The sequence below is a fragment of the Nicotiana attenuata genome, unplaced genomic scaffold (genome assembly GCF_001879085.1).
Source record: "Nicotiana attenuata strain UT unplaced genomic scaffold, NIATTr2, whole genome shotgun sequence".
Lineage (NCBI taxonomy): Eukaryota > Viridiplantae > Streptophyta > Magnoliopsida > Solanales > Solanaceae > Nicotiana > Nicotiana attenuata.
The window spans coordinates 190777-209943 of record NW_017671947.1 but is presented as its reverse complement, the minus strand read 5'-3'; the positions used below and the strand labels follow the sequence as shown (position 1 = coordinate 209943).

The 19167-nt window shown below is 35.9% G+C and overlaps 1 protein-coding gene across 1 annotated transcript in view; it reads left to right on the top strand.

Annotated features, from left to right (window-relative positions):
• LOC109210991 (histone acetyltransferase GCN5) overlaps nt 1-19167 on the top strand; it is a 42287-nt gene that overhangs the window by 16798 nt on the left and 6322 nt on the right. The window contains exons 6-10 of the mRNA XM_019374478.1: nt 2432-2475; nt 2713-2812; nt 4281-4349; nt 12363-12417; nt 12607-12713. Coding sequence (XP_019230023.1) covers nt 2432-2475; nt 2713-2812; nt 4281-4349; nt 12363-12417; nt 12607-12713 — 375 coding nt within the window. The remainder of the gene's footprint in view (nt 1-2431; nt 2476-2712; nt 2813-4280; nt 4350-12362; nt 12418-12606; nt 12714-19167) is intronic.

The following is a 19167-nucleotide window of genomic DNA, read 5'->3' as shown; positions in this document are numbered from 1 at the left end:
TCGGTATCATACCAAGTCTAGTGTAGGAGGACCTTATGCTTGGCACACCTATGAAGCAACAATGACCTTTGTCGTACTCAAATTATTTTTATCGGACTGGGAAAAGAAAAGAAAAACACTAACTAAGATGCCAAAGCCAGCAACAAGAGAATAAGAATATATGCAAACATACAAACAAAAAGAATTAAGGTTGTAATTTACAACTACTTTTTAGTTACATGATGCATAGCGAATGTCGATTTCAAAACACAAAAACATGATATTTCTTTTTTCTCAAATGCAACATTCTCTTTTAAAAAAAGTAAATCATGTCAACAACAGAAGAAACATTCAATTCTGTCCAAGGACTAAGGGAATTAGGGAAAGGGAAGTGATACTAGGTTGGGGCTTGGGGCTTTGGGTAGTTGGGGAGTAAATGTTGGGCTTTGTTTTATTGGGATGGAAAATAGAATTAGAAGTGGGCTGCCATGGCTGGTTAGTGTAGCACTTAAATATTTCGGTATTACCGAAATATCGTAAACTCAATACCGAGTATCGTACCGAAATACCGAAAAAATATACCGAAGAATATCAAAAACCGAATAAATCGATACCAAAATACCAAATTAATTAGGCCCGGTTCGGAATTCGGTTTTTCAAATTTTATGCCCACCCTTACTTGGGAACTTGTCACTTCACCACTAGACAATAAGTTGGTTGGCTGCGAATGAGTCTTCACTGTGAAGCACAAGCTGATGGCTCGATTGAAAGATTCAAAGCAAGATTGATGGCTAAGGGATTCACTTAGACTTATGAAGTGGATTATCAAGAGACATTTGCCCCTGTTGCTAATATGGACACTATTAGAATTCTTTTGTCTTGTGCAACCTATCTTGATTGGGACTTGCAACAGTTTGATGTGAAGAATGCATTTCTTCGTGGAGACTTAGAAGAAGAGGTGTGTATGGAGATTCCTCATGGATTTGATACAGCACAAAGTCAAGGAAAGCTGTGCAAATTGAAGAAAGCCTTGTACGGACTGAAGTAATCCCAGAGCTGGTTTGACAGATTTGCAAAAGTAATGATCTCCTTTGGTTACCAACAAAGCAATGCTGATCACACCCTCTTCATAAGACATTATACGGGTAAACTCACTCTTCTCATAGTTTATGTTGATGACATAGTAATGACAGGAGATGGCCCAATTGAAGAAGTTGTTGGCACATGAATTTGAGATCAAAGATCTAGGAAAATTGCAGTACTTCTTGGGAACTGAGGTTGATAGATCAAAAAGAGGAATCTTTATATCTCAGAGGAGGTATATTTTGGATCTCTTGGAAAAAACTGGTATGACAAGTTGTACACCCGCAAAATCGCCCGTTGAAAGCAATCACAAGTTACAAAGTGGAGTTGGAGAGTCAGTTGATAATGAGAGATATCAGAGGTTGGTTGGAATACTCATTTATCTCTCCCACTCTAGACCATACATAGCCTATTCATTTAGCCTGGTGAGTCAGTTCATGCATAAAGAAGCCTTGTCGTCTTCTCAAAAATCTACACAACATTACCTAACTTAGAGTTTCCCTTTCACCATTTATGTTATATTTCCGTCATACACAGTGGCGAAGCTAGGAATTTTTTCAGTGGTGTTCAAATTTAAAAGAAGTGAAAATTTTTCCCGACAAAGGGTGTTCAATTTGTGTTATATACCTCTAAAACGTAATATTTTACCTATGTACACAGTGCAATTTTTCGACGAAGAGTGGTCAGTTGACCACCCTTGTGACCATGTGGCTTCGCCACTGGTTATACAAGAGGTGACAATTATCACTATTCAGAAATCAAAATTTAGGATAAAAGAAGCAGATGACAATTAGAACGGGCTCATAAAAAATGATCTTCAAGTTGTTGCATTACGCTCAAGAAAATTGTGATTAAAGTTTTATGTAGTTGACTTTTGGAAAGGAGCTGTTTGATAGATATATGATGGAGGACTTATTGGCCACACCTTTAATCAGCAACGTGGTAGAAAAATTAGTCAACCAGTATAAATGTTGTACAGAAGGTGACAATGAGGTTAGCCACAATATGGTAAAAAATGCTTCAAGGTTTTGTTTATCAGAGCATCTCCGCTTAGCCAAAATTAAATGTACTTACACCTGATGCATACCACCTTTTCTGCAAGCATAGTCCTATTTGCGCTTGGGTTCTTTTGTTGGTAATAAATTCAGTTAATTGAATCTCATATTATGCTTCTTTTCTGATAAATTCGAAGTCTTTTCATAAATATGGGGAAATCTGCAGTTTTAACTCTTGAAGGATCTTTTAATCGGTTACCTAATCTTGGACAACATCTGGGGCATTACTTGTTAGCTTCTTTCTTGATTGTTTGGAAGCTCTATTGTTCTTTAGTTGTCTTTCGAAAGATTTAACGTCTTAAAATGGCTTGCAGGGATTCACGAAAGAGATTTATTTAGAGAAAGAGCGTTGGCAAGGGTAAGTTAACAGTAAGCTTTCATGGAACAAATACCTTTCCTGAAGATATTTTCGTGGCTTAATTCAATATGCTTCTATCGACTTTTCTTCCACCCCAACTCCTCAACCCGCCCCAAACAAAATTTTTAAATAAACAAAAAAGAAAATAAATAAAAAAAAGAAGAGAAAAGCTCAAAGTTCTATTTGATGTTTTGAATTACTGTGGTTTTCTGCTATATATGCTAATTTCTTGTCCAGGTATATTAAAGATTATGACGGTGGAATTCTTATGGAATGCAAAATAGATCCAAAGCTTCCATATACTGATCTATCTACCATGATACGTCGTCAAAGGCAGGTAGACTGATATCTTTGCTTCATGATGTTTGCTGACACTCGCAATGGATGTGTTGACGCAACAAATATCACAAAGGAAGGCCTATCGACACCGGGAAGTGTTCCGAGTCTCCTCCCACAGCCCTCACGAGTTTTAGCACCATCGTACATATCTCTGATCACCCTAGTGTACGCTACTAGGATGCCACTAACCTCCAAACATTTCCATAGGACCTCCCTCGGGACTTTGTCGTAAGCTTTCTCTATGTCAATGAACACTATATGCAAGTCTTTCTTCCTCTCCCTATACTGCTCCACCAGTCTCCTCACAAGATGAATGGCTTCTGTGGTCGACCGTCCCGACATGAATCCGAATTGGTTCTCAGAAATAGGCACACTTCTCTTCACCCTCCTCTCCACCACCCGCTCCCAAACTTTCATAGTGTGATTCAACAGCTTGATACCCCTATAGTAGTTGCAATTCTAGACATCCCCTTTATTCTTATACACCAGGACCATCAAGCTCCACCTCCATTCATCGGGCATTTTCTGCGTCCTAAAAATGACATTAAACAATTCTGTAAGCCACTCCAAACTTGTCCGGCCCGCGTCCTTCCAAAATTCTACCGGAATCTCGTGCGGCCCAGTCGCTTTACCCCTACTCATCTTTCGCATCACTCCCTCAACCTCCTCCACCTTAAAGCGCCTACAAAAACCATAATCCCGTTTGCTCTCTGAGTTCTCCAACTCACCAAGTTCGATGTTCCTGTCCCCATCCCCGTTCAATAGTTTATGAAAATATGTCTGCCACCTAAGCCTAATAGACGCCTCATCCACCAATACCTTACCATCCTAGTCTTTAATGCACCTTACTTGATCCAGGTCCCCAGTCTTTCTCTCTCTAACCTTAGCTAACCTGTACAATCGCTTGTCACTGCCATTACTCCCCAGCTCCTCATACAGGTGCCCAAATGCTGCATTCTTAGCCGTCGTGATCGCTAATTTTGCCTCTTTCTTAGCCTTATTATAGCACTCCTTATTCGTCCTCTTCTCCTCCTCGACTGTGCTCTCCACTAGCTTCAGATATGCTGTTTTCTTGGCTTCCACTTTTTCCTGGACTTCTTTATTCCACCACCAGTTCCCTTTGTGCCTCCCGCGTATCCATTCGTGACCCCTAACACCTCTCTAGCAGCTTCCCTAATGCAATTCGTTTTCGTGGACCACATATTACTTGCGTTCCCACTACTCCTCCAGGTCCCTATAGCCACCAACTTCTCCCCCAACTCTTGGCAAAACAATGTATAACTTTAAAAAAAACACCTGGCTATAATGTAGAATTTTTTTGGGCTCTGGTTATTGTAACCAATTAATTGACTAGGTGCATGGAGGCTTATCTAGGCCTTTTACGTTTCAATACTGCAGAGTAAGGCATCTTTCGCCAAAAATGAGAGACTATTGACTTGCATTATTTTTTATTTATTTATTGTTAGGCAATTGATGAAAAGATAAGGGAGCTATCAAATTGTCATATTGTCTACCAAGGAATTGATTTTCAGAAGGTATGCACTTTGTATCTTTTAAAAAAGATCCATCCTTTATATTGATTTATTGTCTCTTAAGATGATATTATTGCTTCTCTGTCTTCTTTTGTTGTTACAGATCTCTTCTTTCGTTTCTTTTCTGATATTATTGTCTCTCCTGTTGAGTCGAGGGTCTCCCGGAAACAGCCTCTCTACCCTTCCGGGGTAGGGTAGGTCTGTGTACACTCTACCCTCCCCAGACCCCACTAGTGGGATTTTACTGGGTATGTTGTTATTGTTGTTGCCTTTATATTGATTTATCATTACTGCATAGGTCAAATGTGGTTCATGTCTTTGTATTTATTAATTAAATATCTTGATAAAGGGTTCTAGTCCTCAGGGGACAAGGAACTGTCTAAAGAACATGATGCAGTGACGAACCCGGCTTAGCTAATGAATTTGTGGTCTGAAGGCTTGAGTTTGATAGAACAAAATTTGTACTTGCTTCTATATTGGTTAGTGGACCATGAATATTTGACTAATGCCAAAACAGCGTTTGGTAATGAACTTCTTAGTGAAGCTCTTACCATAGCGGTTCCCGATAGCCCATCTTTTCAAAAGGGGGCAAACAAGTACTCCCTCCGTCTCAATTTATGTGACGTAGTTTGACTTAACATGGAGTTTAAGAAGAAAAGGATGACTTTTGAAACTTGTATTATTAAAGGCTTAAAGGGTAATAGCTTTTGTGGGGCTTTCAATTTGTGTGGGTATAAAGGCTTCTCATTAAGTGTAAAATGGGTAAAAGGAAAAGTTTAAAGTTAATTGTTTTCAAAATAGAAATACATCATTATTTTTGAAACAGACTAATAAGGTAAGTATGTCACATAAATTGAAAGTAAGGGAGTATACATTATGTTTGGATGTATTCATGACATCTAAAGGCTATGCAGAGTGCACTAAGGATGTGGCCTAACGATTGATGTAGTATGAAGTTCAAGTTGATCATCACACACAAAGTTCCTTTTGATTGCTTCCCCCTAACGTCAATTCTCTAAGCAACTTTTTGATTCAAATTAGTTGTCTAGTTGCCACAGTTATTACTCGATCTTCTGTTTTTACACTAGATCAAGCAACCATATTCAATATTTTGCTCTTCCAAGACACCAAATACCTCAATCTAGAACACAATATCTAAAAATTGATCGTCTATCAAAAGTTGATTTTGCCCAATAAGCGCCTATGTATCTAACGATCTACTCAAGACCTTGATCCTCGAAAAATAATCTATTTCTTGGAGTTGATTTTATATATTAAAGAGTGTTTGGAAAACTGAATTCCACTGACCAACACAAGAGAGTTCGTAAATTGACTTACGACACTCACGGGAAAGGCAATATCAAGTCGAGTCACTGTGAGGTTGTTTAACTTACCAACCGGTCACCCGTATCTTGTAGGATCACTAGGGGGATCCTTTTGTCTTGGTAGAAGCTTAACATTTGGGTCCATAGAAGTGTCAAAGACTCTAGTTTGTCATTCATGTCTCCTAAAAAATGTTGAGAGCATACTTCCGTCGTGAAATGACAATCCCTATAGACTAAACTACCTCACTGTCCAGAAGATACTTCAATCTACTTAGATCCTTGATCTTGAAGTGCTGAAAGAGATTTTGATTCAATCTAATGATGCCATCTTGAATTGTTGTATGTGTTGACTATATCGTTAACGTACACCACCAATTAAATGGACAAATTTGGAGCAAAATGTTGGTAGAAAATAGTCAGCTTCATGACATGTCAGGCTACCTGAATAACTGTGTTGGGCTTACCTATCCAGGTTCGAGGAGATTGTTTAGGTCCATAGAGTGACTTAACACAATCAAGAAACAAGATAACTAGACTCCTCTCAGTATCCAAGTGGTTGCTCCATATAGACCTTATCGTTGATATCGCATAGAGAAAAACATTCTTAACGTCCAATTGATAAAGAGGCCATGCCGAACAACAACCGTGGATAGAATATAAGAAATAGACGTTGGGCCTAACTCAACACGAAAAGCTAGCTTATGCGGTGAGAATTGTCAAAGATCATGCAAGGAGACAATCAATCCATCCTAAACTAATGTGGGATAACTTAACAACCCCCCGCGGCGTCTAGGCCTGTCAACTGATTTGTTACGGAGTTTAAGAAAAAAAAGACTTTTGAAGCTTGTATTCATAAAAGCTTAACGGCAAAAACTTTGTGGGGTAATGACATTTGTGTGGCTATAAAAATTTCTCATTATGGGTAACCTATATAAAATAAAAATTTTTAAGTTGAATTATTTCCAAATATAGAACAACTGGGATATTTTTTTTAAACAGACTAATAAGGAAAGTGTGTCATATAAATTGAAACGGAAAGAGTAGTAGATTCTAGATAGAAGCAAGGAGAGCCAGACATTTTGTGTAAATTGGACCTTGAGAAGGTTGACCACATGAATAGAGAGTTTTTGGGTTTTATCATGCTAAGGATGGGGTTCGGAGATAGATTGGGGGTGTGGATCAAACACTACATTTTCACGGTTTGGTTCATCCTAAAAAAAAGAGGGAGCAACAAGTATCAAGGATTATAGACCCTTAGTCTAGTGAGAATATCTATAAGATAATTTTATAAATTGCTTTCTAATAGCCTAAAGAAGGTCCTTGACGAGATTGTCTACTTCACAAATTGATTTTGTGGAAGGAAGACAAATTCTTGATGCAACACTGGTGACAAATGAGGTGGTAGATTCTAGGAAAAAGCAAGGAGAGCCAGGTATTTTGTGTATATTCACGTGAATCGGGAGTTTTTGGATTTCATTATGCTGAGGATGAGGTTCAGATAGATATGGAAAATGTTGATCAAACTTCAAATCGCCACGGTTAGGTATTCGGTTCTTGTAAATGGCAACTCGTGTGCCTTCTTTGGTAAGTTCGAAAGGGTTGAGCATGGGGATCCATTATCTCCATGCTCCTCATCTTAGTTATGAAGGTGTTGAGTAGGATGATGGATAGAGCTGTGATGGGTGTGTTTGTGAGGGGTTTCACGTCAATAGTTGGTGGACATGGTACCGTGAGAGTCTCACACTTATTATTTGTAGATACCCCTGTGTTATTTTGTGATACTGATAGATCTCAATTGGTTTATCTGGGTCAGTATTTGACTTGGTTCTAGGTTGTGCTGGCCTCGAGATAAATTTCAGAAAGTGCCAAACCATACTTGTTTTGGAGGTGTACGATATTGAGTAGTTGGCTCAGGTTCTGAACTACAAGGTGTCAGCTCTTCCCACTATTTACCTTGACTTGCCACTAGTAGCTTCTCATAAGGATCACAATGCATGGAATAGTACTGAGGGTTGAAAAGAGGCTAGCAGGATGACAGAAAAGATATTTGTACAAAGGGAGAAAGGAAGTGCTAATAAAGAGTACTCTTTCGGGCACACTTGCTTATTCCTTGCCTCTGCTTCTTGCTCTTGCCAGTGTTATAGCAAAGTTAGAAAGACTCAGAAGAAACTTTTTGTGGGATTCGACAGAGGGGGCACTGAAGCTTCACTTGATGCAGCGGGAGACGGTTACGACCCCTAAGTGTTGCGGTGGTCTTGGGGTTAAAGATTTGAGCGTCTTCAATAAGGCTTTATTAAGAAAGTGGTTATGGGGATTCGTGGCCGAAGAACACGCATTTGGAGAGAGGTGATAGTGGAAAAATACTAGGTTTTGGAAGGGGGTTGGAGGACTAGAGTTATCACTATGCCTTACGGGTGTGGATTATGGAGAAACATATTGAAGGGACGGAAAGATTTTAGTGGCAGTGTGTCTTTTAGGGTAGGAGATGGGAGAAGGGTAAGCTTTTTGGGACATAGGTGGTGCGGGGACAATACTTTGAGAATTACATTCCCAAACTTATATGGAATTGTTGAGCCCCACATTGTTGGGATGTGGAATTCCTTGTCTCCTTATATGGTCTTGGGCAATCCTCACCTCATGAGCTAGCTTTTGGGATTGAGTTAGGCCCAAGGTCCATTTATCATGGTATTAGAGCCAGACCCATCCCAATTTATTGTTACTGATGTTGGGTTCCCATTTATGTTATCCACGCTCCAGTTTGCAGGCTTAGACGTGGGGGGTGTTGACTCCCATATTGGTGGGATGTGGATTTTCTAGGCTCCTTCTATGATCTTGGGCAATCCTCACCTCATGAGCTCACTTTTGGGTTGAGTTAGGTCCAAAGTCCATTTATCAGGAATTTTGAGCCAAAAGAACATAACAGTCCATCAAATTCGAAGGCTCAAAGCGGATAATGGGATCTGAGCTTTAGAAGAAATCTACAAGATTGGGAGGTGACGGAGTTCCAAAACATGATTGACTTGCTATATAAACAAAGCATTCCATTAGATATCCACGATATGTGGAAATAGGGGATGAGGAACAATGGAATGCTTTCGGTTAAGACGTTAAGTTATACGACAGAGGCTTCTGGTTGGGAAGAGATTGACCTTCCACATAACTTGATTTGGATCCCTAAGGTACCAAGGAAGGTGTTTTTTTTCATTTGGTTAGCAACAAGAGGGGTGATTTTGACGGCTTAGAATTTGAGAAACATAAAGATAACACATGTCAGTTGGTGTTACATGTGCAAGGGTTTCGGTGAAGATGTGGGACATCTCCTTCTACATTGTCAGTAGCTACTAGGCTATTATGGGAAATCCTAAGGTGGTTTGGTATTGAATCGATGATGCCAAGCATTGTAAAGGAGTTGATGTTCAGCTGGAATGGTGAAGACGAAGGAGAAGGCGTAGGGCACGGAGCATGGTTCCTCTTTGCACTTATGTGGGTCGTTTGGAGGGAGAGAAGTAAGAGAGCTTTTGAGTGAGTACAAATAAATTTTTTGCAGTTCAGGAGTAGCGTACTCTTATCCCTTGTATCTTTTTGGTGCACTCATGAGATCCTTTTGTGTATTGAAGATATTCTTTTGTGTACTGAAGACTGGGTGTCGTTTGTAGAAAACTGTCTCTGTTTCAACTTTTGGTATACTATTATATGAGTCTTTTTTGCCATTCATTAATAAAATTTGTTACTTTATCAAAAAAAGAAAAAGAAATGGACCTTGGTCTTAATTCAACCACAAAAGCTATATAATGAGGCAAGGATTGCCTAAAACTATATGATGATACAAACAACCACCCCTCAGCCAATATGAGACAACTTACCATAGAAAAGAGATGATATTTTAATTTTTAGCTGCGGGAGAGAAGGTATCCCCATGGTCAAGCCTAAATATCTGAGTGTAACCTTTGGCGAGAAGGGGGGAGGGGGTCTTAAGCCAATGAATTTGACCGTTCAGACTAATTTTGACTGCATAAACCCACCGACAACCAACAATTGATTTTATCGGAGGTATAGGATTGAGCTCCCAAGTACCATCATCGTGTAGAGCAGACATCTCTTTGATCATAGCCTGTCACCGTCCAGGATGAGAAACGCTTCACTCTTGTTGGCTAGCTAGGTTGATTTTAAGAAGATTTGATTTTATTTAGTAGCTTGATTTTATTTGAAAATTGTACTGATTGTATTGATTTATTCTATTTCCTTAATTAGCAATATGAGCTTTATATAAATTTTCTTGCTCATGGATATAAATTCTTACAGAAATATAAAAGAAGTCGCCGAGACATACCTACAAACAAAGAAATGATGTTAATGGAAAAATAGGCCTCTCCCGTGCACTCCCTAAGTGTATCCCTATTCCCTAGCACTCAAGTTTCACTCATGTTTCACTTGTGTGCACTTGGTTTTAGGCACACGCTCAAATGATCTTTCCAACTCTTGCCTTTTACCACTCAAGGGATTCCCTTTAATCTCGTAGAACCAACAACAAAGAGATCACCAAGTATGTTCCAAGTATCGGTTCAGAATGGAGTTTATGGCCAAATAAATAAGGACCAACAAAACCGACGAGCTAGGAATTAAAGAAACACACAATGAAACAAAAGAGAAAACCACGAAAGAATTAGCACGAAGACAAGTATGGACACAAAGTTAACTAGATAACACCAGTATGAACTTATAATAATGTTAACTAGCTAAAGGAATCAAAAGGAAATGAAAAAGAAACAGAAAATACCACATTGAGCAGAAATTTTAATGGAGTTTTAGGATATCTTCATCAAATTTGCAGCAAGCTTTTAAGCTCCACTATTAATTCCCAGCCCCCAGGAGATCAACAACACATGGTTTGTATCTTTGAAAATACAAAACCATCCGATACGAACTCCAACAAGTCCATGTAGTGCAATTTTCTTCACATTTAACCACCAATTTCAGCAAGACAAGTTAAGCTCAAACTCACAGAAAATCATTTTTTTAAAACTCATATCTCGAACCTTCAGCTGCAACTACGAGCAGTCCAATAGCTCATTCCTTTGAGCTTTAACAGCGGCAGATTCGTTTTCCGATACATCCGATACAAAACGGCTGCCAATGAACCAAAAATTCTAGATTTAGCTACAACCCAGTAATATTACCAGTATAAAATAACACCCATTAGATTTTGAACTCCAAAACGATGAAATTTTCAGATCTGAAAATTTTCAAGCTCAAGTACACTTCTATCAATAGTATTTTAGGATCTTCTCTTCATAATATAACCTCCAAATCAGGATGACCTTCACAAACTAAACTTCAACAACTGATTTTCAATCTTAAAAGGTTTTCCGATCTTCTAAACTTTTGACAGCTGGTTCGAATGCCATAGTGACGGGAACGAAAATGCTCTCTTCAAATGGGTTACCAAAATTTCCACACCCACAGTATGTCAGTAACTACTCAAAGTTCAACCTGACTGTAATTATAAGTCAAGAAGTTGGAGATGTAAGCAATTGGACGATGAGGAGGACACAATTCTGTAATATGGCAAGAACAGTGCTGGTAGCCAGGAAACTGAACTGAACCTATGAAATTAGGACTTCGGTGGTCGGAGACTCAGAAGAGACTGGAACGGGTATGGGTAGCCTGGGAATAGCATATCGACTTTCAGAGATTTTCACAAAAAACAAGTCTTCTTTCAGAAGATTTTGAACTTCGCTGGAATCTTTATTCTGCTGGTCAGAATCTTTAAACTTGCAGATGCGTGAGGTCGGAAAAGTGAGGAGAATGCTGAGAAACAAAAATCTGAAATGGAGGTGGTCAGAAAACTTCCCATGTGCTGGCGCATGGTGGTGCTCGACACCCGAGATCATTCTGTCTGGTGGCACGTAAGATCGCATGAGCAGTCTGGTGGTGGCGTGACCTTTTGGGCAGTGTTGCACGACGATCTGGTCCTAGTGACAGTGCTGGTTCATGCGCAGTACGAGTGGAAGACCAATAAATGTAGGCAAATTCAAGATCGCTGAGAAAACAGTATACGACAAACAAAAAATTTTCTATACAGACTTCGCTGATAGATGCACAAGAAGAAATTTCTCGCATTTGCTTTGATACCATGTGAGCAAATAAGACATAGGGGAGAATTGATAGAAGCTTTGCTTGATTGTTCCCTCTAGCTATTGAGTTTAAGTAGTGAATGTACAAGTGTTAAAACAGGAAAGAAAATATTCTGGCTACCTAATTACAGGAAAGAATTATTCTTGCTAATTCTGACTAATCCTAATCATTTAACCAGAAGAATGACCTTCATGCGTGATGTGTTGAATCGTAATATTTTTGCTGTCACTTTCTAGTGTTGGTCATCAAGATGTAATTTTCATTCTAGAAATGACTTTTGGTCTGTGAAATGATATGTTTTAATGGAAAATGCTTCTTTTGGACTGATGAACGTGTCAAGAGAAATTGTGAGAATTTATTCTGGATATAAGAATGTTTTATCTCATAAGATGTCTTCTTTAACTTGAGAGGTACTTTAGAATTCCTGTCGATTGAAAATATAAACATTGTTTTCTTCGTAATTGGATTGATCTGCTATTGCAATTATTTTATGCTGATCTTGTGAAGAAACTAATGTGGATTTTGAAGTTGACTAATCTTTGACTAATTTATTTAGAAAGAAGCTGGTATTCCCAAAAAAGCCATCAAGGTTGAAGATATCCCCGGCTTGAGTAAGTTCTTTCTCTCTGTCCCTCCTTTTTATAGCTTTTCTGGTGGAAGTGTAGAATTTCTAAGCTCCGCTGTCTATCCGCTGTCTATTAGCGTGATCTGTGTTGCTATAACCTGCCTTAGGCCCTATTATTTTTGTGCTCCCAAGAATCTTAAATTTCTTATCTGAATTTTTGTTGACATCATAATAGAGGAGGCTGGATGGACTCCTGATCAATATGGTCATTCTCGGTTCAAAACAGTGAACTCCTTGTCAGATCAGAAGTCCTTGACTGCATTCATGCGCTCTCTCCTGAAAGTAAGTCTCTTGGTTTCCTTTTTCTGCTGTCTTCATATAGCTTGGTTGAATATCTGAACAACTTTTCTGGGTTTGATGAACACTTTGATGTCTATTGTTTTCAAATTATTAGAAAGAGGTTAAACAAAACAGAGTATTTATAAATAAGTACACTGAATATAAACCCAATCTTGATTTAAAAAAGAGAACTACAAGCAACTAAACTCTTAACGACCTCTATTCCTGACGAGAACGAATGCTTTATCATCATTGGCAATAATGCAATTATTCTCCGATGAATCCACAATGTATTGATGTAACTTAATTGATATGCTACCCTGACTTGCACTTAGCTAACCTCATTATCTGGAGGCAAAAAGAAAAATTTAGCATTTGTTGCAGTTTTTCTCGAAAGTCAAAAGAATCATCAAAAATATTATTTAAGTTTTTTTTATGGCTGGATGCATAGACAATCTCCTGTCAGTATTTTTTATCTAGACACTTAACTAAGCCCATGACGTTTGAGCACCCGACATCTGTGCAAAACGTGCCTATTAGACATGTGGTGCCTATTTCCTTTTAAGTATTCTATCCCAGTTCACTCTCATTATATGATCATCCCAATATTTTTTTTAATTAAAAATCTACAATAATGCCCTCAACACTCAAAATTCAGAATCCTGCACAATTATTCCATTCTCATCGTTCTCACGAGCCCACCTCAAAATCCTGCCCTGGAAGACCTTATAAGCCCACTAGAAACCTTCTTTGCAAGCCATGCCACTCCTTGCCGGTCTTAAACAAGTCCAAGATCCCGATGAAGCTCATCTTCCATGATTTCAGCAAATAGGGTTCAAACATGATTATCCTACTTATTCTTGTCTAATATATAAGCTCACAGTGTGCTGACACTTTTATGCTGTTGAAAACCTTTTTGGGTATATCCAAACCCATTATATTCGACGTAGGGAAATGCTTTTTATTTGGTTGATACAATATTATGGGAAAGCCAGTTGGTTTGAAGCTTTTTAGCTTTTTCAATGCCTGGGTTTTTACTTGTTCATATAGTATACTGTCTTTAGTTGCACTTCTGAAGGTTTTTGATAATGGTCAATCTGAAGCTGCAAATGAGATGTTAAGGAGTTGCTGTGAAGTTCTGTTTTGTTTAACATTATTATCAAGATGTGGCTGCTAGCTTTTGAATGTTGGCGTCTGGTTTAATTGGTGGATAGAGATGAGGAGGGTTATCTTTTGGGAGAAGTCAAAAGGATGAGGAGAGGGTTCAAAAATAGAATTTTTTGTGAGTCAAGTTCTTTTTTTGGTTTATTTGGAATCAAATGACACATTCTTTTATTTTATTGGCTTCTTCACCATGTCACCTGCATGTAATTCATTTTATCATCTTGACTTTTTCAGCGCCATGTCTGATAGGCACATTTTGAGTAGAGATTGGGTGCTCAATACCTCATGGGCTTGGTTTAGGTGTCTAGATGAAAAAACCGAACAAGTTTAAGAGCTGTCTATGTGTGCAACGTACTTTAATGTTTTGTTAGTGAAGAAGAAAATTTTGAATATTATGTAGAATATTCTTATTGAATAAGCATAATAAAGAATCCTAAGAGTTAAGACACTTTACTAATTTCTGCAATTAAAAACTTCTATATAATGAGTCCTCTTTATGTTACTAACCTGCCAATTTCAACAAGTGTCTCTACCTTTTCTCTTCTCCTATGGTATCAAAGTCTCTATATGTTCTTGGTACATACATAAAGTAATTTCTTCCATTTACATGTGGCCTAGGCTAAAGTTTTTCTTTCTTTTCATAAGTGTTGACCAGCTTAATTGTAGGAGAAGAATCAGTTTTTAATTAATAGCTTGATTGTAGGAAGATTGTATTGTAAATATTCTCATTATTGTCTTTTATTTTCTTTCCTAGAATAGCTGTAATACTTCTGTATAAGATTCCTTTTGGATTTATGTCACGCCACATACCCGGGGAGTGGGACCGGACCTCAACCGAGGTCTCCCGTTCAAGCAAGCCTTCTTGGTGCTTACTATTTACCCTTATCCATGAATGATTTATGAAGAAATAATGCGTGGAGGTTAGCCAAGAATATATAGAGAAATATACGACGTTGATCTTCCATTACTTGAGCAATCAATCAGTATATTATTAAAAGGAAGAAAGTCTAGCCTATGATTATGACAAGTGGCAGTGTAGGAGAAAGACATGTGGTAGTTTTAGGAAAAAATTGGTTAGGTTAGTTAATAATAAGTTATTTAATTATTTTAAATTCAAATTCAAAATTTTAAATATCTATATTCTTTTTAAGGAAATAATATTTTTTGTATATTGGGATAAGTTAAAATATAAAATAAAGTAAATTAATTTACTTAACATATTAAAGATTTGATGATCAAAATTTTAAAAAATTACAAGCAACAAAATAAGATCTTAAATAAAATATTTATATTATAGAAGTAATGTGAGAGTATTTTAGTTATACTCAAAAATATTATTGTATTAAGTATATTATATATTTTTCCTATTCCTAGATAATTTGTCTATTCACTTTCATTTTAGTAATACTCAAAAATATTATTGTAAATTTAAATAATACCTGATTTTTTTAACAATAAAATCAAAGTGAATAGATTAATTTTCTAGGAGTAGGAAAAATATTATTATACTTTTTATATTTAATTTTTTTAAAGAAGTAGTAATTTCTATATATTGGAAATTACTTATTCTGAAACCTATTCTGTTTTGAATTGGAAGTTATCAACATGTAATAGAACTCCATTCATGCGTGTGTTTGCCGTAAAGAATATCAAACCTAATATATAATTATTTGGCCAAATGTCATTTGTTACAGAGTTAAAATATATTATATAAACGTAGAGTATTCAAATATTATTAGAAGGAGAATTCATTTGTTGGATTGTATTTGCTTAAATTTAAAAAAATATTATTTATTCATATTTTATATTTAATTTATGGTCAATAATACTCTTTTAAATAGTAAGATATAGTATTATATATAGGCAAAATGGCCTCCCACCCACTTAAACTTGCACTGATTTTTCAAGCCGGTAAACAAACTTACGATTTTCCTATTTTGACACTTATACTGTACAAAACAATTACTAATAAGTGTCTTTGACCGTTGACCATGCCTATGTGGAGGCAATACAGCTGACATGGCCAAAGTACGTGCAACTCACGCTTATAAGGCGTGTGAGTATGTATTAAAAAATATATTAATAATAAAAGGATAAAAGAAGAATAAAAAAGAAAAAGCAAACCCAAACACTTCTTCAGTTCTTCCAGCCCCTCCGTCCCCTTCTCCTCCCCATTACTTTTGGTTTCTTATCCTTATATTTTTCACGTCCCAAACCCCATATTCCCTCTCCATTTACCCTCTTTATTTTTTTTCATTATTGTTCTCGATTTAAAACGAATTTAGGGTTTTTTCTTCTTCTATTAAGTATGAGAATTTAGAGAGGAGGAGAAAAGATATAGAAGATAACTCACAACTTTATGTGAAGCAAATCGTCGTAGAAGTTGCCGGGGAAGAACGAATCGGCTTTCTGAAATTAGAAATTGGGTCAAACCGGTAGTAAAGAATTTGATTTTCCTATTTATTGGGTTTGATTCTTCGAATCAATCAATTAGGCTCCAACCAAGTGAAAAATGTCTCTCCGATGAAGGGATGGTTTTTTTGTGAAGCTGGGGTAGTTGGGAAATGGGTGGAGTTTGATTTGATCCGAAAGTGATGGATTTTGGAAGTCTCTTAGAAATGGTTTTAAGAAAAATAATGAAAGGAAAATAAAATTGATATTTTGGAGAAGAAATATGGCACCGGAGGAACTTCTTTTGGGTGATTAGTCCGATGGAATGATATTAGTGATGGTGGAACTGGTGTTAACCTATGAAGAAGAAAGAGAAAGAAAAAAGAAAAAACGAATTTCATAAATTGAAAAGGTTGGGACTAGGGCTGGGCATATATCGGGTATAACCGATAAACCGAACCGATAAAATGCTATTGGGTTATCGGTATCGGGTTATTGGGTAAATAGTTCGATAACGGTTTAATGTTATTTGACTAATGGGTTATCGGTTCGGGTATCGGTTTGCCCAATTTTATTAACGGTTTAACCGATAGCCCAATAAGCTTTATCAAAATTATAATTTTATCCACTAAGTATATAAAACCATCTTATGGCTTCATTCTCTCAATTCTCTCGGTAGTTACTCTTCATCTTCTGACCTTAATCCTTAGAGTAAGTTTTAAACTTTTCTGAAATTATCATTTTAATTTTTCAATTAAGATTTTTAGTTTTAAACTTTAGAGAATTAATTGTTTAGATTTTTAGTTTTTCTATTTGTTTCTTTTGTTGCACTGATTCTTTAGTATTTACAAGATTAGGATTTTATTATTTTCCTATGAATTATGCCCGCCCGCCCGCCCGCCCGCAGTGAGATAGTTAGTAAGATTAGATTGTTGAATGTCTTATCCCTTACTCCTATTAACTTATAACTTTGAAAATTGAGATCATTCATTGGGATTTTCAAATGCAAAGAAAGTTTTATTTTCTAAGTTGAAATTTAATCCCTCTTCTCTTAAGAGCAAAAATTCAATTCCTTTCTCTTAATAGTATGGTCACGATTTCTATAATAAATTTTTGGATAGTTTTTATTCTTATTGGGTAAACCGATAACCGAACCGATAAGGATTGATAACCGACTAACCGACACCTAATAACCGATATCTTATCGGTTCGGTTATCGGTTTAGTATATTTATAAACCGATAACCGATATGAAAAACCGATAATATTCACAACCGAACCGAACCGATCGATGCCCACCCCTAGTTGGGACCCACAAATTACATGTGTCAAACAACAAGAAGCTAAGCATATGACATGTTATCCACGTCATGGCGATTGCAGAACAAGCTCAATCGGAGGTGTTTATTATTAACTATTTTGTGAAGTATAAGTGTCAAAATGGGAAACCCGTAAGTTTGTTTACCGTCTTGAAAAATCAGTACAAATTTAGGTGGCTGGGAGGCTATTTTCCCTTATATATATTTGATAGAAATCTATAGAAAAACTTTAAAACAATATTGAGAAAAAGTCACTTGGCACTTTTAGGACAAAATCTAAAAATATTGTTGATAAATTTAATTATATATCTATATCTATACTACATCTATATATAGATCCACTCATCAAATTTTCTTCTATATTCGCTAGAAATATGGAGGTGACATATTAATTGAAAAATTATATAAAAAAATAAAAATTATAGAAAGACGTACATTGAAATAACTTATGACTATTTATACTTGGGACGAGTTAAAATCTATCTATATTCTATATATTATCAAAAGAAAGAAAGTCTAGCCTAGGATTATGACAAGTGGCAGCATCAGAGAAAGATATGTGGTAGTTTTAGAACAAAATTAGTTAGCTTAGTTAATAATAAGTTATTTAATTATTTTAAAAATTTAAACTCGAAGTTTTAAATATCTATATTCTTTTTAAGGAAATAATAATTTTTATATATTGGGACAAGTTAAAATATAAAATAAAGTAAATTAATTTACTTAACATATTAAAGATTTGATGACTTTAAAAATTTAAAAAATTACAAGTAGCAAAATAAGATCTTAAATAAAATATCCATATTATATAAGTAATGTGTGAGTATTTTAGTAATACTCAAAAATATCATTGACAAATTCAAATAATACCTGAATGTTTTTAGCAATAAAATTAAAGTGAATAAGTTAAATTTTCAGGTAGAAAAATCTGTATTATACTTTTTTATATTAAGCAAGGGTATTTCATCAAATAGTTTAACTAATAAAATGTCACATGAAAATGTAAAAATACTAAATAACGAATAATGCAATAAAAAAAAGAGAAATAAAAAGAATATAGAAGGATGAGGCTTATTTAAATTTGAGATAAGAAAGTTCTTTCCAATTATGATGAGAAAAGCCATATAAAATATAATACCACACAACTGAAATATTAATAAAATTAAAATAAAAAAATATTGAACAATGAAAGAATTTTAAGTAAAGAGTAAATAAGCTTACTCAATAAAAAAATTAAAAAATTGTTATAAAATATAGGGATAAGATTGATTTGAATTTGAGACGAGAAAGTATTTTTTGAATTATGTAATAAAATCAACAAAAAAAACAATGAAAGTAGTGGCAAGCCGCTGGAGATACTAGCGAAGCTAAAGGAGTCGGCTGATTTTTCGTTGCATGAAAAAATTTAACTTTTTGAGGTTAATTGTTCTTCTTTTCAAGCAATATTTTTTAGAGAAAACTTGATAAAATTTATTTATTTATTTTTTGGTTTAATTCTTTTGAATGTGGTCGCTAATTTAGTATATATATATATATATATATATATATATATATATATATATATATATATATATATATATATAT